The sequence below is a fragment of the Nestor notabilis genome, unplaced genomic scaffold (assembly GCF_000696875.1).
Source record: "Nestor notabilis isolate BGI_N333 unplaced genomic scaffold, ASM69687v1 scaffold8836, whole genome shotgun sequence".
NCBI lineage: Eukaryota > Metazoa > Chordata > Aves > Psittaciformes > Psittacidae > Nestor > Nestor notabilis.
This window is the reverse complement of record NW_009932326.1, coordinates 242-23640: the sequence shown is the minus strand read 5'-3', so window position 1 is coordinate 23640 and position 23399 is coordinate 242. Positions and strand designations below refer to the sequence as shown.

At 36.5% G+C, this 23399-nt stretch overlaps 1 protein-coding gene across 1 annotated transcript; it reads right to left on the bottom strand.

Annotated features, from left to right (window-relative positions):
• Positions 1 to 1544: 1544 nt before the first annotated feature.
• AGGF1 (angiogenic factor with G patch and FHA domains 1) lies at positions 1545 to 23015 on the bottom strand (the record flags this gene model as incomplete). The annotated part of the gene is made up of 13 exons (XM_010016324.1): positions 1545 to 1745; positions 2679 to 2778; positions 3667 to 3794; positions 4131 to 4213; positions 4485 to 4650; positions 4997 to 5098; positions 7810 to 7861; positions 8225 to 8336; positions 15117 to 15186; positions 19275 to 19463; positions 21353 to 21499; positions 22271 to 22476; positions 22919 to 23015. Coding segments are annotated over 13 exons (1653 nt in total), but the record flags the coding sequence as incomplete, so codon positions are not given.
• Between the last annotated feature and the right edge of the window lie 384 nt (positions 23016 to 23399).

Genomic DNA, 23399 nt, shown 5'->3' with positions numbered 1-23399 from the left:
TATGTTCAGGATGTCTTGCTCTCTCTTGAAACGAAGATTTGTTCTTTGATCTACTATTAAGATTACAGAGGTCAACTTAAAGTGGTGGATGGGGCAAAATCTTTTTTTGCAGCTAGAAATAGGTAGCCTCAGAAAACATGAAGTTGTCAATATAAAGCAATGCAACAGCAAAGTAAGCCAAAAATTCATAGCTGTCACTACAAAAAACCCAACTGTTTACAAAGGCAACCAGTGAACTGGTTTAAATTAAATTAAGTAATACTGCTGCTGGCATCCTGTGCTTGTAACTGTATCTTCTGCTGTCTACTGCTAAAGACATGCTTCAGATTGTTAAAGTTGTGTGGTTTAATGATTTAAATAACACTGAATATTTTGCTTTATATTGCATGTGTCCGAAGATGTATCAAGATAAATAGCTAGCAACTTGTCCTGGTTTTATTCCACAGTGCTTTACAGTTTCCAGTAGGATGCCGAGACTACCAAGTTTCCAGTACTTGGACAAGTATCAGAACATTAACTTGTCTAAATTGGGATTAAGTTTTTCCTCATTCTAGAAGTGCACTCCTATCCCACATACGCAGAATATAGTAGCAAGAAGCACAGTGCTTAAATTGACAGTGATTTATTGTGTTTAGGAACATTCAATAAATACCAAGCTCTCAGCATCAGTTTGGCAGTCCTTTCCCATCAAAAATCTGTTGGTTGGTTTATTTTTCTGGCATAAACTCCATTGCCAGCAATGGATATATCAGAACAAGAAGTTAATAGATAATACACACACCCACACAGCAGTTTTCTAAACATACCTCCTCTTTTAAAGGCATGAGACAGATTTACTAAACAAATCTCAAGGAAGTTCTTCATAGAAGAAAATTAGGCTACAAGCAATCTCTTGAACATTGTTTTCTTCACTAATGCTACCTGGTAGTTTATTTCTGGAGTATAGTATTTATTTTTGAACAGTATCGATGACTGTTTAAAACCAAGGTTTTTTTCCCCCTCTTTAGCTGAGACATATAACTAGTACTGAACTGTATGAACTTAAGACTGGTGTACCTCTTGCTGAGCATTTCGTGGTGACTGTGAATAAACACAGACTAGAGGAAAAGGGAAGAGGCAATATGATACTCTGTTAGTAGGGCCCTGGGGGATTTTCTTTCCTTTTTTTTGTTTTTTAAATTTCTTTTTAACCACTGTTCAAATGTTAAAAGTACATAATATTTTAATTTAACAGATGTTTTGACTTCCCATGAAGACGTGTTAAAAAAACACAACCGAGGAAACATCCTGCTCGTGATGATAATCACTTTCAAGTACTTAATTTGAATATGCCCCTAAATTCCATTCATGTTTTATTAAAAATGTTTTTATAAAAGCATGAAAACTACAGAAAACCAATTAACATGATAGAGTTAATCTTGTATATTTTTTTCCACAACTGTATTTTACATATTGCCAAACTTCTGCTTTAGCAAAAGAAACAAAGAATAAAAATAAATTCTCTCCCAGCTATTTACACACAGGAATTACCTTGCTGTGGGACTTTACTCTACAGTCCCTCTAACCCAAGGTATAATCTTAGGTGTATCTTTTTGTGATTTTGGTTCTTGGAAGTTCTCGGCAAACCTTTCTCTTGCTTTATCCCAGTTCTTTTTATTCTTGCTCTGGAAGATCTGAATATCTTCAGTTGAGGTTGGTCTACTGGTACCCAAACCTGCATGTGTCTTATGTAACTGAAGGTGGATCTGTCAAATACATTAAATATGGTAACTGCAAGTATTCTAAATACTTTTAGATCATGTTTTACAATTCCCCCCATCCCCAAGCACTTCTTTTTAAGCCTCTAATAACATAGAATCATAGAATGGTTTTGGTTCAAGGGACCTTAAAGCTCATCCAGTTCCACTAGACCAGGTTGCCCAAAGCCCCATCCAGCCTGGCCTTGAACACTGCCAGGGAGGCAGCATCCACAACTTCTCTGGGCAACCTGTTTCAGTGTCTCACCACTCTCAGTGAAGAATATACCTAGATCATATGTAGATATATAAAGTACTGTTAAAAAGATGGGTCAAATCACCACCTCTGGAATTACCATCTGGAGTGCCGAATGATGTCACGTGCCACTAACTCTGAAGTACTCCTCACTGAGTCAACAGTGTATAATCCCTGTGCTGGGTAGTCTGACAACAAAAGGTACAGTGTGGCTCTGAGCCTTACCACTGCCAAAAGACAGCACATCTTTTACAAAAACTGGGCTGCCACAGAGGCGCAGAACTTGATGCCTACAGTGACTTTAGCCAGTCCATCACCTAGCTTGATTTTGAGCTACATCAGCCTCGGGAGAAAGTGAAGAATTCCACCAAGTCCATCTTGAATTCAGTCTTCCTCCAGACTTTGTATTCAGATACAAGATTTTTAATTGCTAGAAGCTGCCTGTACTCCCTTGTTTCCTACCAAACACAGACATTACTGGCATTTTCTGCTTAAGGGACAAAATCACTGAAAAATTTCAAAATACTTCATTAATCAGGAGATTTAAGATTAGCTCTACTGAGATTATTCCTTTCTAAGCAGGAATTTGAAACATTTTAAGTGAATAGTGGCTTGCAATTACACATTTTTCACTGCAAATTCATTTCTATTCCTTTTCGCTCCAAGTAAAAACCAGAAAGACCTACCGGATCCTTCATACCACCACCATCCTTGCCCAGGCCTTCCCCCTTTTTCCATCCCATCTTCTCCAACATTTTATGTCCTTTGTTGCTGTTGCTGATTTCACTTTGAAGAAAGTTTAAGATAACTGATAAGCAAGAGTTAATACAAAGAGTGTGCTCGCTACTCAAACACCGAAGGACAGAAATGTGCATGCTTTGGAGACCAGGACTCAACTATGATGCTGTTCCTACTTCCACAAAGAGCTATGCAGAATACCCTTGTGCTACCTTTTTCAAGTTCTTTCATGAATATTATCAAAGTTATTCCAAGCCTCTGGTCAATACCAACTTAAAAGTCTTTCTGAACTAGTTGATTACTTCTGGAATTAACTTCTGGGTGGGAATTGACTGCACTAGGTAAAGGACAGTATTGCTGCCTCACCACCAAATCATCCTAAAAAATGTTTCATTGCCTCATAGTTCCTTTTTACTAACCTACAAGCTCATGTTTTTTTAAAAAACAGCACTACAACTAGAGAAACAAAGGAATGATCAAAGAGGAAGACTAAACCAAGTGTTGTTATGTCCTATGATAGGCTAGATATTGACAGTGAAAGAAACTGCAAGTGCAAAATCTGAATATGTACCATTACTGGGACTAGGTAAGAAAAACAGAAACTGAGGCACTTGAAAAATAGGTAATATTGAAGGTGTCAGTAGTGCAGCTGGGGAGTTTCTTGATGTTTTGAGTTGGTAAGGAAGTGATCTAACCATCCTTACTGCCAAATTTAATTCTGTACAGAAGGTGAGAAAGAACATACGAACTACTAAGTGAGAATAGTTCACTATGTTCTAGATGTCCTAACACATTATATACAGGTAATTAATAGTTAACAAACTGTATCCTAGTAACAAATTAGTACTTCATGATAATTTTTTAAGATTCACTGAAGACATGGAGGATTCCTCCCTTCCCCTAACACCAGTCTCTCCATCCCCCCACCAAACTTACATATGAACAGAAGCTGGACTATCATCTCTCTGGAAGGTTCCTTCACTTCCAATGGTCTCTCTGCGTTTTCCCGCTCTATCTTTGTATTTTGGATTCTTCACTGCTTTATTGTCTTCATACTCTGTGTTCTTTATAAGCAGATTAAATTACATCAAGAGAAATAAAGTGGACTTTACATTCTTTATTTTTTATAACTTCATTGCTTCTGCCAAAAGTAAGGCATTTTCACTCTATTTCATCAATTGTACATCTTATAACAAAAAACCACAGTTCTTATTTAGTGGTTTCTTACCTTACAGCCATACTTTGCAAGGTATGTGTGTGATGTTATTGCCATCATCACCAGGCCCAAGTTTGAACGAATTTTAAAGTTTTCCTTATTCACTGAAGTCTATGGCTTAACACAGGAATCACAAAGTAGATGTAGACATCAAACCATTAGGCAACTTCTACTGTAAACTCACCTGTAAACCATATTTTTCCCGTATTTTTTTTAATGCTTTTCTTCTGACTAACTCTCTCTCTTCTTTGCTAAGTGCTGGGCAAACTAAAAGGAAGAACACAGGATTGATTTTTCTAATTAATAATGTAACAATGTTTTGAAACTTAACTGTGAGAATTTTTGTTCTGAGATTACCACACACAAACACACATACCAATAAAAAAATACATCATCATGTATTGTAGAACTATTCCCAGGTAAGAAAAAAACTGTAAGAAAACTGAAGTAATTATTTTGCTTATAAAATAAAGAGCCACAATAAAAAAAAAAACAAAACAAAAAACCCAACAACTTATCCTGCAATAACATGACTAACCAGAAGATTCCTTTTTCCTGTCAAGGCGAAGATGTGCTCTGACTTGTCCTGGTTCACATCCATCACAAGTATCACTGCCCGGATGTATGTGGAAAGAAAGCACAGTTTCACCAATCTTCACTTCATCTCCATGCTCCAAGATGCAGGGATCACATTTTGTTTTAGGCTACAGCAAAATAAAGTTTTGAAAGCAATGTTAATTAGTTACTAATGAAGGGCACTAACTATTTCATAAACAGTATTTGTAATTTAGTAAGTCAACTTGGTCTGAAAAATACAGATAAGTATTCAACTGCAGTGAGTATTTCACACTAGCAACTGCAACTGTTGCAACCTAATATAAAGAAAACATAAAAATATTTTAAGTAGCTCTAAAATCAGAAGGGAAGCAACGAAAAGACAAATGTATGAAAGAAGCCGTACAATGATGTCGTTAGTGATTTGCTGCAATTAAAGAAGCCCACATAACTACAGTTTTCTTCAATGTAGCATTATAAACAACAGGTACTCACCTGAAGAATCTGATTTCCATTAACAACTGTTCCATTCTGACTGCCTTGATCCACAAGAACATAATTTTGTAAATCGTGGTCAAAATATACTTCTGCATGGAACTGATAAATAGAAGCCTCAGTGAAACGTTCTTATTATGGAAGTACTTAAAAATGTATATGCTATTTTAAAGTAAGATTTCAGAATACACTTTAAATCATAGAATAGTTTGGGTTGGACAGGACCTTAAGATCATCTAGTTCCAACCCCCCTGCCATGAGCAGGGACATCTTGCACTAAACTATGTCACCCAAGGCTCTGTCCAACCTGGCCTTGAACACCACGAGGGTTGGAGCATTCACAACTTCCTTGGGCAACCTATTCCAGTGCCTCACCACCCTCACTGTGAAGAACTTCTTCCTTATATCTAATCTAAACTTCCTCAGTTTAAAGCCATTACCCCTTGTCCTACCACTACAGTCCCTAATAAGGAGTCCCTCCCCAGCATCCTTGTAGGCCCCCTTCAGATACTGGAAGGCTGCTATGAGGTCTCCATGCAGCTTCTCTTCTCCAGGCTGAACAGCCCCAACTTTCTCAGCCTGTCTTCATACGGGAGGTGCTCCAGCCCCCTTATCATCCTCGTGGCCCTCCTCTGGACTTGCTCCAACAGCTCCACGTCCTTTTTCTGTTGAGGACATCAGAACTGTACACAATACTCCAAGTGAGATCTCACGAGAGCAGAGTAGAGGGGCAGGATCATCTCCTTGATGAGTGGCTCTGGTACTCTAAGTTAATAAGAGTATTTCACACCTTATGATTTCATCCACGTGAAATGCAAATGAGTGGGCCACAACACCATGAACTAAAGCATACTATTAATAATACAACTATTTTGACCATAAACTGAATCAATTCCAAAAAAGTATATACTTCTAAAGCAGCAAGTATACTTTACTTACAGGACTACAAGATTCACTTATAGACCATTTTTTAGCTGTTCTTTTAAATGAAATGCTTTTGTCTTACAAGGTATGTTACAGGAGTCTGATTTTTTTTTCTTTCAGTTAAAAAAACACCTCATTCTACAGCTTCAGATTACTTTATCCTTCATATCTGAAATACCTCCCTAAATTATATGTTTTTATAAGTTCCATGTAATTCACCTTCACCTGCCTCTTAATGCCCAGGACACAATGACTAATCATCACTTGCTGTTTCTTTTATATCCTTTCTGATACTGAGACTAACAACCTAATATTATTGTTTGTTTTGTTGTTGCAATCCTATATAGAAACGGAACAGAGGAAACACAACTCCAAACAAAAAGATATACACTACCTCCAAAAACGGCCACTGGGTAAACTAAAACATGAACTTCTGCAGCCTCTATAGACTTCTCAGTAAAAAGCAGAAGTCTAAAAAAACTGTGACTGCTTCAAATTTGACAAGCAAAGATCCCTTTTGTTACAATCAAGAAAAAAACCCCAAGAATCAATCTGGGAAGAAAATGTTCATTTAAAACCAAATCTCTTCTTATCTTTGAGCAATAATAGAGTTGCTACATTCAGTTAAAAAGAAAAAAAAAAAAAAAAAAAAGAAAGTAGCATTTTGTAGATTGGCTAGCATTTACAACAGGAATACTCACTGCCATAACAGTGGAGACTGACTAGCTCAGTCACTAAATAATTCCTACCTCGTGTTTTATTGAATAGGATGAATCCAAACTTCTTCAAAAGATGCTATATCTACAGGGTGCAGTGTTGGTTTTTTTTAAATCTCACTTTACACTGAAGAAAATGCCAAAGTGGTACACAGCTACTAACTATGAATATTAAGGTAAACAAAGTAGTAGTTAACTTTTTGGTTCTACAGATCTGTCATTTATCTTCCTGCCTTTGACTCCTTATCTGCAAAGTGAAGTAAATTCTCATATAAACAGGCAGGTACCCGAAGAACTACGATGGTAACATTACAGAAAAATAAAAGCGTTTTGGCTTCTTCCTGCACCCAATTTCAAATACATGCCTGAAAAAAGTCATTAATAGCACGAAAAGATTTGTTCTGGAAATTATTCAGTATGAAATACTATACATGGCTGATTAATCAGAACTATCATCTGGAACAAAGTGAAAAAGTAAACTGTATTTCAGATATTGCACTTGCAGATAGTTTTATCTTTTTTTTTTTTTTTTGGATGACGTGTTTGTTAATCTAGATTTTCTTTTATTACGAGTGCTGTATCTATGGTCTGTGAGAGCCATTAACTTATTCTTAATCCTCTTAGCCAGATGAAAAGTCTTCCATTACAACCTGGCATTGAAAGAAATTATGTTAAATTTTCAAACTCCCTGTTTGAACATCACTTACATATTTATACAGCTGCCTTGAAGAAACATAAAATAAAACCTATTAGTCTACCTCAACTGCAAGGATTGGATTACTTTATGAGAAAGTTCTAACTAGGTGACATCAATATTCTACATACCATTAGTACTTAAGAGAGTAGGAAGGTTTCTTCCAGTTCAACAACTAATAAATGCAAGACTCAAAGAATAATTTTTTTTTACTGTGCATTACACTGTGGACTAGTAGAAGTCCAATTAAAAAAAAAAAAAATTAGCTTTTCTAGACTTTGATATTGCACTGCTGCTCGTGTTAAATTCCCATTCAGGAAAATACTGTATGTTTTCCTTTTTCTAACTTCAAATATGGCTAAGCCCACATCTCATTCTGAAAGTTCTTAGAAAATTAATATAAAGGTTTGCAAAATTTAAAGACATAAAGCTTCATTCATATGATGCTCTATCTTTCAGCAGACAGAAACAAGAGTTACCTTACTGACTCCAACTTCAGGAATCTCAAGTGTGTGTCCAACATCTTTTTCTCTGAAAAGGCAAGTTGATATATAAATCACAACAAATTAGAAATACGTCTAATAAGTGGTTTACAAAAAGTGCATTTCAATAGAACTTTAATACTATGTTTTCCTTCTGAGCTAATACGGAGCTTTACAGATATAAACCACTACATTGCTATATAGACCACATGAGGACTTGCTTCAGGCCCCTTCTTCTATCTGTAAACTATACACAGTAGACAATAATTATATGATAGAGCTGTTACCGCTATATTTTTATCTATAAATTTGACATTTCTATTTGAACTTTTATACTCATATAATGCTTGTAAATATAATAGCGAGGTACAGTTTCAGATATATATATATAAAAAATTCCATTCAGTTTTACCTTCCAATTGTAGCAGGCTTCACAGCTGTGATAATATAAAGTGATCCAGTCTGCAGAACTGGTGATCTTATTACAATCACTCTAATACAAGGAGGCCAGATCTTTTCTTCATCTGTAATTATATAAAAAACCCAATACTATTACTACCAACAAATTACAGTTTTATCCCTATAGCTCATAGCTTTCAAACAACTGATACATATTCAGCCATGATTTGGCTGAATACTATGCAACTTTCAGAAAAAGAAATGTATAAGCACATCTGAGAAAACTTTGATGAGACTCCTGTTTCAAAGGCTTTCTGACAGCACACGGAAGTATTAAAAATGTTATCCTAATTCTAGTTATTTACATGTGCACAACTGTTTAGTTACAGCAATAAAATATAAATACATTCATAGAATTTCATATGTTAAGTTTATGGATCATTAGTGATAACAGATTAGAATACAATTTTTGTCTGAGAAAAGGCAGTACCTTTTTGTTCACCACATCACAAACCAAATGCATACAGAACTTTATATTTGAGAATTTAAATGTCAAATGTATTTTTACTAATTTTTACTTTTATTAGCACTATGCACCAATACAAAAAGAAAAAAATAACAGATAAGCCTACACATACCTATGCTTTTTTGCCCCAGTTAAGTAATTATATTCTAACAGCTGTATAAATTCTGTTCTTGGAAGTACATTTGCAGAAACAGTCTCCAGTGATCTCAGTTAGGAATAGACATGGTAAGATGGGAAGACACTAGCTCAGAAGGTACAAGGAGGCGAGAAACAGTCTCCAGTTTTTATTACTCCAGGATTATTGCAGAATTTATTAGAAAACAGTAAGGGCAGGAAATCTGAAAGCCTGATGAGAACAAGCACATTTTGAATGGCATTAGTCACTCAGAATATAAGTAGTTGAGTGAGTAAAAAGTAATGAAAACAGAGGAGACAAACTGACTGTTTAACTGTGAGCAGGGCATGGGCTGCAGTACAGACTTCCAGAGGATGCATTTCGTTCTGTGCATTTGCTTGCATGTATCCTTTGCATATACATAGTTACAATTGGTCGGATTAGGCTTTTCACAGGTTACTTCTGCCACACACACCCCAAGAGACCATTCATTCTAGCAGAACACTTTCTATGGTACACAACTGTATACAGGTTTCCTCTCTATACCCATTTCTTACAAATTGCCACTGGAATACATATAAAATGAGACTTCAAATAGTACTGAGTACGCCACACACACCCTTTTCACCACAGTGGACTCATCTTACATTGAATGATACATGATTGTTTATGAACAGTATCAAAAATATTATACATTTGTTGAAGAGAGTTAATATATGGAATTACTGTGAGTTCTGTACTAGAACCTCTATTTCATAACAGACTTTCTTTTCTCCTGTCCCTACGCTAATCTAAACAAATCATGTACTACCAGTGAGGTTTCTACAGAAGCACAGGACATTATACCCCTAAAGAGCTTTTACAAAAACACCCCTACTTAATTCTGTGCAAGTAAAGAGAAAGAAACAAATGCCAGTAACTAACTTCTTAATTCAAAGTATCTTAAGTCACATGCTTCTATGTATTAATTTTTTTTAAATTATCCAAACTGTTTTCTTGTAGTTAGTTCTTAATGGACTCCTGGCAAAATACTGTAATATCATGTATAAAAGCCATAATAATTCACCTTCATTTTCAGAGTCTTCTGAATCAGCAGTTTCTTCGCTTGTTACTTCAGCCTCACTGCTGTATGCTTCACACTCAGAATCTGTAATTTCACCTTCTTCTGGCTCACTCTCTGTGTCTGCTGTTCTACTGTCATCTGTATGTGCTGCAGTATCCGGTGTACTTTTGCGAGAGTGTGAATTTATATTGTCTGTAGAAATCATTTCTTTGGCTGTTAGACTGTTCTGTGGTTGTGTATCCATTTTAGTCTTTTTTCTTATGTTTGGAGACTCCTCTTCTTCAGTAGAACTTAGTTGCTCAGTAGTGGAAAAGCAATTCAGACTGTTAGACGATTTCTGCTCTTCTGTGTCCAAATCCTGGAGGGGAGTTACAGAATGTTACATTCTTTACAGATTGAATTATTCTGAAGTCTGCTATCAGCCTGGAAATAAATTCTTCACTAGGAAGAATTATTTTTACAACTATTAAGTAACAGATTTCCATGAAGTTTTGCATATGCAGTGAACAGAGCATTTCAGTAGAAACATTTTCACATCCTGTTAGGCATGACTGAGAGAGACCATCTTCTATTTGGGAGACTGCACTCTTCTTCTAAACTTCACTTACTGTTTCCTCTTTTCTCACACAAAACTTAAGATCCTTGTCCTCACTTTCAAACTGGTACAACAGCATCTTGAATATGTTTCCATTTTGACTTTATGACACTTACTTCTGTCCCTCTCTCACTCAATTGTTGCAACTTGTTTAAAAGTTCTTTAACTGATCTTCATCATATCTTCCTCCTGTTTTTGTCTTCTCACATTTTCCCCACAGTGGCCCAGAATATCTGGAATGCCCACCCATGCTTGCCTAATCACCTGTTCTTCCTCCTTTCAGAATTGCAACTTTAAAAAAGCCTTTCATCAAGATACTGTAGAGAACTTGAGTTTAATTTATGCTACATGAAACATTTCTACTGAGAATCTATTTTCTACTGCAACAAATTTCTCCACTGAATAACAGACAGATAAGATCATTACCACTTGATTTCATCAGTAGAAAAAAAGAACATCAACATTTTTTAAACTGAGAAATCTAAAATGTCATATTAATTTTTCTAGAGTAGTTTTTACCTTGAAATTTTAATTCTCAATTTATTAACCCTCATGATCGTCTTAAAAAAAAAAAAAGAAAAATGAACACAAATGGCTTGCCTTGAAAAAAGAAATAACCCCCCCGCATATTTTAAGTTATTTGACATCTTAAATTCAGAATGAATGCATTCAACTGCCCTAAATTGTACCAAATGTTACAACACATCAGTTAAAACAAAAAATCCTTAACTTTTTTCAGTCAGTTCTCATATAGAGCATTTGACATTTCAAGATACATGCATTAATGTGAATGTTAACATCACGGAAATAAGCACTTTCGCTTTTCTGAATCGTAAAACCTCATCAGTGGCATGGGTGTAAGACAAACACAAGAATTCCTTTGAGCCCAGCAGTCCAGCTGTTGGATAGGACTTTACAGCGTACTTTCAAAATACTTTCAGTAGGACAGCAGATTGTCAGGAAAACCCAGCACATTTTAAAAGAACTCATGCTTTCACAGAAGGACTGTTGGTTTGGTTAGGGTTTCTCTATAATGCACCAGCTCTCCTCCTGGAGCCTTCTTACATATCAAAACAAGGAAGGAAAAGGATCACAAGGTCACTGCCCAATACTGTTTATTTTAAATAAGAGATACAGTAATCCTGCCAAAAGTATTCTTTTTGGCAAATCTGATTTTTGCTTTTATGAATGACCTTTTCCAGTGTATTTATCCTTATCTATATGTTTGGTATATATATTAGATCAATACCCAATATACAAATGTGGCCTGCAAATCTAAATGTATTTTTTTCCGTAATACTATGACCTACCAAAGTTTTACTCACATACTCTGAAAACAGAGAAACTAAATGGTCTACTCAAATCACAACTGATGCAGAGCAACAGATGACTGTGATGCACTGATGCTGAAGTATAGTACTCCAACCACTCAGGTCTCTCTCCACTGTGAATCCAGTGATACTAATTTTTGGAATTTTCAGATATTCTACATTACAAAATAAGAAGTTGCTCTTTCAAAACCTGATTACTAAAGAGTATACTCTCTTCTGGGTTTAAAATAGGAATTTTAAAAAAACCTTATAGACCTTATAGTAAATAACAAACCTTACAGATTCTGTACATACATTCTGCCAATATGACCATTAAACCAGTTCTCAGCTATTTCTTTATTTTTTCCACTACCACTACAATCAACTGTTAAGAAAGCAAATAAACTAAATAGTTAAGTACTGATAAAAATGTAGTCTTCACATTTAGAAATCCTCGTACAAAATTGAGAATTTAAAAATTGCATTCCTAAAAAATATAGATTTTAAGCATGTTACGATTTCACAGATCTACATTAAAACACACACCCTGTCGATGTCTAAAGATTAAGCCTGGAGATGCAGACTGGGGATGGTAAATTCTTAAAGCATTTAAGGGGGTCTTTACTTGTGCTGGAGAAATCCTTTTCCATTATGTATGACTACAAGTACTTACACAGAACATATGTAGCATGTATCCATGCAAACAGCATCTAATATCTTACCTCCATATAGCCACTGCTTAAAAAACTGAGCAACTGGCAATAAACAGAATACACAGTAAATATCATCCCGAACGACTTAACAAATACTAGCAATGCACTTAATTTCTCATTGGCAGGATACTTTATTCTTCATCCCAAACTCATAGAATCACAGAATCAACTAGATTGGAAAGGACCTTTAAAATCATTAAGCCCAACCTTTACCCTAGAACTGCCAAGTCCACCACTAAACTACTAAGGGCCTCATCTGCATGGTTTTTGAACACTTCCAGGGATAGTGATTCCACCTCTGCCCTGGGCAGCCTGTTCCAATGCCTGATCACCCTTCAGTGAAGAAATTTTTCCTAATATCCCTTTTAAACCTCCTCTGGTGCAGCTTGAGGCCATTACCTCTTGACCTTCATTGCCCTTCTCTGGACCTGCTCCAGCACCTCAATATTTCTCTTGTAGTGAGGGGCCCAGAGCCAAACACAGTATTTCAGGTATGGCCACGATCACTGCTCTGGCCCTGCTGGCCACACTATTGCTGATACAGGCCAGGATGCCATTGGCCTTCTTGGCTGCCTGGGCACGAGGTGGCTCATGTTCAGCTCTGTCAATCAGCTCCCCCAGGTCCTTTTCCATGAGCAGCTTTCCAGCCACTCTTCCCCAAGCCTGGAGCATTCCATGGGGTTGTGTGGCCCAAGTGCAGGACCTGGCATTAAGCCTTGTTGAACCTCATACCACTGGCCACAGCCCACCGATCCAGCCTGATGAGATCCCTCTGCAAAACCTTCCTATCCTTCAGCTGATCAACACTCCCACCCAACTTGGTGTCATCTGCAAATTTACTGAGCGTGCAGTCAATCCCCTCATCCAGATCATCAATGAAGATATTAAACAACACTGGCCCTAACACCGAGGCCTGAGAGACACCACTAGATGTGACACCATTTACCACCACTCTTTGGGCTCTGCCATCCAGCCAGTTTTTTACGCAGTGAAAAACACACCTATCCAGGCTATGAGCAGACAGTTTCTTCAGACACAATACACAATTCTCATGATACAGTATACAAAGTACGTAAGTACATGCTCATTATAACCATGTTTGCTACATCATTTTATTAGGCACATACGTTCCTTCGTGCGCTGCTTTCCCTAATATATCCAGTCAGTAGACCTCCCCTAACAGGCGCATGTTGGATACAGATTACCTCTGTGTGATTCAGCTTTGGGAAACTTTTTATCTATTGGGTATCACCACATGATCTCTGACTTGTCTCTGATCAAGCATGAGTAAAACTGTGAGATAGGATGAATTTGATCCATAATAAACTATTTCTTGACTACAGGGTGGAGTTGGTTTGCTTTTCAGCATCCCTGACAAAAAGACAACCAAAGGGGCAAGTGAAATCAGGATTTTTATGCACCCCATGAGGACTGATCTTGTAAGAATTACAGATCATGCTCATATGACTGGAATTGATGGTTTTGTTTTATAAAGAATAGGCCACAAACTACTGATTACAATGACCATCTAAAGTGCAGATTGACCAGCTCACAAAATATACATGAATGATTACAGTCTTGAGTGTTCTTAATGAAAACTTGGAAGTATTTTAAGCATTTAGCTGTACTTTTTGCTTTACTGTGACAGAGCAAGGTATTTTGTCTTTCGAAACTTCACATTCTTCTGTGTTATGCCTGATCAACATGCGTGTTCATGCAACTCATCAGCATGCCTTCAAATCAGGACTTAAAAATTACTGTATGCATATATAACTAGCATATATAACTAGCTTAATTCTAAGAAGTGCACTGTTTATTATTTTATAAATCAATTTCTTTTGTATAAAATATACAAGTATGTATAACTTCAGAAATGTGTAGTCTGTTGTTTCTTCATTTGCTAGTTCAGTAGAAGACTTAATGGAATCATGAGCATTCAACGCTCTCAACTAAAGGGCTGAATATTAGAACTGCAGCACTGACTCTCTCAATTTGAAATACTAATCTGAAAAAAAACCAGTATTTTACTAAAACATTTTCAAACAGTTTAAAATAGCTCTTTCACTCAGATGGCTAAGGTTTTACTTGCTAGCACCATTTCACAAGTACTTCAGTTACTTTCTTCCACACTACACAATATTTGAATTTCCAATGCAAAAGAAGTCTGACTAAAAGCCACAAAAAGAGCAAAGATCTTTCTGTATAATAAAGAAGTAATTCTAAACACAGCTGGATAGCTCTGAAAATACAGCAAACATAAATTTGCCTTACTTAAAGAATGCATTGTTTGTTTAGTTAGGACACTGTATGTTAATACAGTAATGCTAACTATGTCTCTTCCCAAATACTCTAGAATTGTCATCAAAGTTTTCTTCAGATGTTTTACTTATACAGTGTTTCAAATATATTTCAAAGTTACTTTGTAGATGAACTGATTTTGATCAAATAGCTTCCAAAAACTTAGTGTCTTTAGGAAAATACATATCTAAACATCTACTGTTAGATATTAGTCTTCCTTTAATAAAAATATCAAGATCAAAGGTAAACATCCACAGACTAATGTGTCTGTTGTCTCAACTCTACCTTCACCAGAAGCTGCCAATCCAAAAGAAGAAATCTTCAGATTAGCCATGGTTTCTGTCAACTGACGTACCTAAAGATGGGACGAATATCAGCAAAAGTAAACTACATGTGATAGAAAAAAAAAATTATAAAAATTCACTGCTTGAAGAGTTCTAAGGGTAATACTACTACAAAAGCCTTGTCTCTCCTACAGAAGTAGATAGGATGCGTCTCCAATGGAAAAGAATATAGCAGAAGTTAATTTTAAGCACCATGCTGAAACACAATTTATTAGAAGTTTTAGAATAAACTGCAAAAACAGTTTCTGGGAAAAAAGTGGCATATGGCAGACTCTGCATCAAACTTTTGCTATGTATTTCTAACGTCCCCAGTACAACAAGTAGAAACACATGATCACTACTGCACACAGTCTATTCTCCAGCCTACATGGAAGCACTGGATCTTGATATTGGGCCAGGGATAATGGTATCATTTATGCAACCTCATGGTTATTTTTTTAAAAACAAACAAACAAACTTTTCCAAACTTACTTATTTAAAGGTTTTTCTTGTACAGCAGATAACATGGTATTTCTTGCCCCACTTTTTTTGGCCTGCCACTAAAAATAGATATCAGAACTAAACTGTATGCCTAAAAGTTCCAATATATTCCACCAGTCCTTTTATGTGAGCCGCACAGAGGCTATTTAATACTTCAAGCTGGCAAATAAAATTCCTCATCATCTATTAAAAGCAAACATGTGGGCAGCATGCTTAGTTTCACAAGTCAAAAGAAAACTATTTGTAATACAGAAGTTTGGTGGCTGAAAAGAATCTCTTTACAGAAAATACTTGTATAAATCAGGAACATCCCTCAGGAGATATTAAGCACATGAGCTACTTTCTGATTTTTGTTTTTTACAATTAGAAGTACATTCATTTTAGAAGACACTCACTAGCACTTTCTGTTTAGTAGTACAGCTTGTTAAAAATATAATAATATTTTAACATATTTGTTTTATTCTTTAGATCCTCAGATTTATATTGCTTTTTCAAGAATGCTGCAATATTGGTGGAAACTAAACTTGTAATTTCTGTATTTCTAAGCATCCCAACTTGCTACTCATAAATAGATACTATATGTAACATAGCCGAGTACATCAAATTCTTCACAATAGCTACAAACTAAACCGCAACTAGAAAATCCTCATATGACCAGAAACAAAGTTAACAGACTGGCCCAGTTACCATCTTTTAGATTAAAAAAATATATTAACTTTTGCTTAAACAGAATAAATAATTCAAAATTCACATGCAAGTTTTGTAAAAATTATATAGCTATCAGTACCATCCACGTAGAAATATCTGCTGTGATAACATACACATGTAGCTGCTAAATTTGCGTATTTCTTGTGCTTGGCAATTTTTAAGTAATACTGACTATCTATCAAAACTTGTTTATATTTAATTCTTTAACTGGAAAAGAGAGAAAATAAGTTTTGCAAGTGTTTTGTGTACTTGAGATTCTAGAACACAGCTCACTGTCTACCCCTGTTTCACATGCATATTCTTATAAACCACTTAATCTTCATTTAGGCATAATGAAGTTCAAGGGTGTATGACCTATTCCCAGAATTAGACTTTGGTATTGCTTTATTTACCACTACTACTGGTCCACAGACCAGGTAATAAACCAAACTGCTCGCTTACTTGTACTGGATGTAGAAAAAGACAGTCAAGTAAAACGTACTTTCCAGAAATTATGAAAGGAAAAAGGAGAAGGCTGAGCCTAAGTGTCAAGGAAAACATTTCAACAGACAACTCTTCAACCACAATGTTCTACTTAAAACCGGACATTTTGGGTTTTGTTTCAGGATGTAAATAATACAGTAACTAGCATGAACTAATTACTGACTTTTCCAATACCAAACTAAACTGAAAAACAGTACTATTGCCAAGAAACACCAGGCATCTCCGAATTGGATTGTGCACCTTATAAACTCTTCTTTTTTTCCTCCAGTTTTATAATAGAAAAAAATTAATATCTATTAGAATAAAAGACTAATCTTTTATACTAACGAAACTTTTTTTTTTAAACTAAGGAATGACTTTCTTATATGATTAAGAACCACATAAGAATGAACTGAGCTATGTAAAATATGACAGGTGCTTTGTTTTGTCTAAATCTACCAGTTCATGTGCATAAAAATGCACTTTTGTGTTAATGACATTCACAAAAGACATTATTTTCTTTTTGAATTTGAGAGTAATGGTTTTTTGTTTTGCTTTGCATGCTCCCATTTGCTGTTTTAAAAAATAGAAAAGGTCTTGATTCTTACTATGACACTAACCTTTGCTTACTGTTCACAAAGATCTGTGCACTAATTAATACGACTTAAATGTTTTTCTTGTTATCTTGCTGGTCAAACAAATTCATTCAAAATAAATCAAAGTACGTTGTTCACTAACAATAGAACCCATCAGAAAGTGGATGCTTACCTCCTACCTTGTGACTGTGCAAGCTTCACACAAGAATTGTTAACAAACAATCTATATAAAAATATTTTATCAACATAAATTAAGCTAAAGACAAGCAGCTACTTCTAGAAAAATCAAATGACAGAAGCAGACTCTGATAGGATCCCAAAAAGTAGTCAACATTATTTGTCAGATCAGAGCAAATGTGCCTCAGAACATTTATAAATACGCTTGTTTATTTCGCTAAATATGTAACTGTTGATCACCAGCCCATATTTAGGAGACTTATTAACTGCATTATACCATAAAGCCTTATTTCTACTACCTTTCCATGATGCTTTCCTGACGCATGATGAATGAAGTTCCGTGTTAATAATGCCTTTTGAGAGTGACAGAATGCTAATCAAGCAGTTGTACTGAAGCTGGATGCTGGTAAAACTCCTAGCCTTAACTGCATTAGCTCCCCTCTCTGAAGCCTAAAGGATCATTACAGTTACTGTTGCTATGCATTCACCTCAAACTTTCAGAACTGAGTGGTTCACATGAAGTTTTCTCAGGGAAGAAACTCCCACAATCAGCTACAATCACAGAATCATAGAATGATTCAGGCTGGAAGGGACCTTAAAGATCCTCTAGTTCCAACTCACCCGCCATGGGCAGGGACACCTTTCACTAGACCAAGTTGCTCCAAGCCCCATCCAACCTGGCCTTGAACACTGCCAGGAATGGGCATCTGTTTCTTTATTGCAGTCGATCCTCTACCGCTATTCATGTAACCTACCTTCACTGCTTCTTAATGTAAACAGTTTCCATTTTCAAATCTTTGATACAATCTCAGTCCTGATAAAAATTTTCAAACTCTGTACTGGTGCTACATAACTGTTATGTAAGAAAGAGTACCTGTCCACTAAATCGATTACTTCAGATTTCAACCAATCAGCTTGACTGAGGCCTAGATAATGGCATTACACATTGAGTAATATAGCCTCAGTCCATTATAGTTGGCATTTAGTAAGATGTACAGCTTACCCATGCACTATGGACAACAAATATGTACTGAACACATAAAACAAAAATAGGAGAGCATAATATGCAAAGAATTAGAACTTCACAGATGCTTCCTCAATCCCAAATGATGGTAGAGATACAGTAAAATGTCAATGGAGTGAGCTTTGAACTACAGTCACAAAGAAGGGGTGGTGTGTGCATGTGTTTACAAAACCTTCAGTCAGTTTTTGATTCACCATGTGAATTTAAAAAAAACCCCAAGCAACCAAACAACACAAACAAAAAACCACCAACAAAAAACCCATAAGCCTAGGCCCCCAAACCAAGACATTGAAGTAATACTGAATTTCTGGTGTAAATCCAGCCCACACAGTACCCTGAATTCATTCCAGTGTTCTTGCTAATTTGAGAGAGCTTCACTGACATTCAATTTTAGTGATCTATACAGTTGTACTGCAATAAAATAACAGTGAAAAAGTGAAAGGCTTCACATTTAGAGTTTCATCTTTATTCACTCAGTAAGAAAATTATTTGAACACTAACCACATATTAGCAATCTGCTATATATAAAGATATTTGAATCCTTCAGAAAATAAGCATACAACTTCAGCATAAAACCAAATCCCACATGATAAATTGCACCATGAAAAAAGTCCCAGGTTTTGCATTTTCTGTCTGTCAGTTCTAAAGTTACCTTATAGTCATTTGCAGTAATCCGCTCTGGATCTTTTCTCTTCTTTTTCCCTTTTTTATCCCGGGTGTGCTGAGTACCAGAGGTCTGGTAAGACTGCAGATCCACTCGTGAATGAAACTGGTATCGGCCGCTTTCCACATCACAGTAGTAATAAATTCCCGTTGCTGGATCATAATAAAGTTGATTTTCCTTTATAAGAAGCAAAGAAAAATGTTATCATCACTTCAGTAAATACATTGTTCAAAGAAATACCTAGTTAATAAAGAACCACATACTAAGTTTAAAAAAAACTAAACAAAACCAAAACTCAAATGTACTAAAGAACTGTGGTGGCTTGACAAGGGCTGACTACCCAGTGGCCCGTCCAGCTGGGCTCCTCAATCCTCCTCCTCAACAGGACTGGGGAGACTGTAAGACGAAAAGCTTGTAGGTCAAGAAAAAGGGAAATCACCATCATGGGCAAGCCAGATTCGATTTGGTGAAAATAACTTTCATTTATTGCCAGTTAAAAAAGGGCTAGAAGATGAGGACTAAAGACAAAACACCTCTCCCTGCTCCTTTTTTCCCCCCAAGCTCTACTTCATTCCTTTATTCCCAACTCCTCTACCTCTCTTCCCCCTGCCCAAGTGGCACAGGAAGATGGAGAGTAGGGGTCTGTCACTGGTTCATAACAGTTCCTGTGTGCTGCTCCTTCTCTCCCTTCACACTTTCTCCTGCCCAGCATGGGTGCTTCCTGTGGGTTGTACTCTGTCACAAACTGCTCCAGTGTGGGTCCTAAACAGCTCACAGCTCCTGCTAAGGGAATCTGCTCTGGCATGGGCAGGCCACAGCTCCTTAAGGAGCTGCTCCACTGCAGGGTCCTCCACAGACTGCAGTGTGAGTATGTGCTCCAGCATGGTCCTCTTCCATGGACTGCAAGAAATTGCCTACTCCAGCATTTGGAGAACCTCTTCCCACTCCTCCTTTGACTTCGGTGTTTGCAGGGTTGCTTTTCACCCTCCCCTCCCCCACACACTCCACTGTGCTGTGTTTTGCCCTTTCTTAAATATGCTTTCACAGAGGCACCACTAGCTTCTCTGAAGGGCTCACTGTGTCCTGCCCATGAACCAGCCATGTCCAGGCAGCCCCTGACCTCTTCTCACAGAGGCCACCTCTGCAGTCCCTCACCCCACTAGCAAAACATTGCAGTAAATCATATACAAGAATACATTCCATAATTCAGAACAGTTACTGAACAACAACATAACACTTTTGTGTAATTGTACTATAAACTGTAATCTACAGCCCAAAACATTCATGTATCTAACTACATCTACAACGTCAAAGCAATGCCATCATTTAAGGCTTTAAGCCCAGAAATGTCCCTGAAAAATAAAACATGTAGTTTTGTGTGCCACACACACTTTTTTTCCACCGAGTTGAATGTAATGCTGCAGACAAAACCTTTGTTTTAACACAGTAGCTCCACTAGGATTTGTGACAGTGTGTATCTATATATGCATGTACATACACATGTACCTCAAAGGAAAAAAAGAAAACCTCCCCAAAAGCTCTCTTATGAAAAAAGTACTGCAAAAATCAACCACTATGAAATTTTGATGCCCTAACTTTTTTTTGGAAGCAGTTTATTTTCCATACCACCAAACTACTTGGTAACTTTACTCAAGTAAAAGTACAAGTATTTTGTGTATTTTCTCTCAACATGCTTTTCACTGTGGCGAAGCCACTGACTGAGTCCAACAATCTGTTTTTTTCTAAACAAATCCATCTTTTAGCTCTAGCTTTTAATTTTGAAAGTTGCAGAGCACCTTTATAGCATAAAATCTCTACAATACCAAGCAAGTTAAAGATCTAAAGGAGACATCAAAAAGAACTGAATGAAAATCTAAATTTTGTATTTTAACTTGCTAGTTTTGACTGAAATAGTTCAACAACTGACTTCCATTACTATGCATCTTCAGTAACACGTTTTTCAAACCAAAGTCAGTTTAGATTTTAGTTCTTTTGCTCGCATCAACTTTTGCTACTAAAACTTTTGCAACAGAAAAAACACAGAGGGTTTTGAAAATTATCCTTACCGAATTATAGTAGAATCCAGTACTATGGTCATAATACAATCCTGTATTTTCATCATAAATAAATCCAGTTTGTGAAACAGCAGCTTCTGCAGCAGCTCTCAAGCTCTCTGCCAAAGAACCCTCTGGCAATGAAGTATCTTCCGCTTCCTGATACCAGAAAGTAAGAAATTACATTTTCTTCCAAAAAGGAGCATTTTACAATGCCCTATGTTAAATAAAACAAAATTAGTGCTTGACAGACTTGGATTGCTTCAATAGCTATTAAACAAGAAGACAAAAATCTAGCTGTAGTTTACTGATAAACTCCTACTGTACCTTTTCCCCAATCCTTATTCAAAAGTGGTTCTGATCAAAAATATACACAGCAAGTATCTTTCAGTATATTCCTGAAAAAGATTTCTGCTCTGTTCCATTTCAGTTGCTAGATGCTAAGGCACAAAATCAGTTAAGCTGCTGGATAACAGGACAAAACAAATCAAAAAACCCCCCAACAACATAACCCCCCCCCCCCCCAACAACTTTGGTTTTGTATCTGTTTCCTCCTTATATCAAAGGAAGAAAAAGTACACTTTAAGAAATTTAGCATGGCCATATTGAACATACTCTACTGATTTTAAAAATGCCGTGCTCCCAGGCTAGGTAGGACATAAGTACTATGGGGTTTTTTGTTTAGGTTTTTTTTAAACAGTTACACTTGGAACATACTACAGAAAGAACTAGCTTCAAAGTGCAAGGACGTTTGCCTGCTATTAGCAGCGCTAGACCATCGGGAAAGAAAAAAAGAACATGGACACCCCAAAACAAACCCCAACACCCCCCTCCATCTCCAACGACATCAAGTCCAAAGCACATCTTTGAAATGTAACACTAATAGGATGATGACTTCAAAACTGGTAAAATCCCAAACATTTCCATAACCTGTGAATTCTGGATGAAATTTTCTTCTTCTCCACCTTCAGCAACTTTGGTGCTATCCATTCTTAATGGAACATTAACACCTGTCTGCAATTCCTCTGTGGAATTATGCTCAGTGCCTTCAGTCCCATGATCGTGCTGCACTGGTAGTTCAGACGCACAATCCTGTGCATCAGTGTGATTGTAGTAGTCTTCATAGTAGTAATAATCTGTGGAGGCAGGAAGTGAAAGAAAACTGAAGCAGCATAAATTAGCAAAGCAGTATTTTACACAATGCAGTTTAAGGATCTTAAATCTTAAACTGGAAATTTATGGTTGTAAGTAGTCTAATGAAAATCAATTATTAGGTAGTGCCTCTGCTTTGAATTTATTCTACTCTTACTGAAGAAACTAGGTTTTGTTTTAATGTACTTTGAAATTTGGTAAAACATGTATGTGTGTAATGCGAGATTACTATGTAACAGACTACTTTGACATTAGTTCTGCTATAGTCCATGCTATGTTTTACCCTGTTCTGAAAAGAAAGGTTTGAATAAGTAGGAAATGGTCCAAAAGATAATGCCAAGTTACTGAGCTTAATGCAGAGTCGAAATGTGTTTTATATAAGATAATGCTCTAGATGCTTGTTAAAGCAATCACCATCCTGTCTACCTGCTTGTGACCACGCAGCATATTCCTCTGTCTGTACTTCTACGCTATATGTATCCTTCTCCTTCGTACTAGGGACTTCTTTAGTGAGCTCTTCAACCTGAAAGAACAACGGCATCTTACAGAACACAACACTGCATTTTGGGGATCCACATCAGAAAAGAGTATCAGGCTATTTCACATTCTATAATTCAAACAACACAATTGCACTATAAGCGTTTAAACTCGTCTTCGGGTGGCAGCAGACAATTTTCTACTTGAATTGTTAGCATAATGAAAAACATAATTTCTGAGCACAAAGGGTATAATAATAAAGGCAAGCACTTAGAAAGAAAAACTTAACTAAGGGTATTCTTAAGATGACTACCCTGAAAAGTTGGATTTCAAGCAACAATCACTGTTCTGTGGGGACAAACTGTTGCATTTCAAGGAAACACATCACAGTCTGGGTTGGAAGGGACCTTAAAGCTCATCCAGTTCCAAC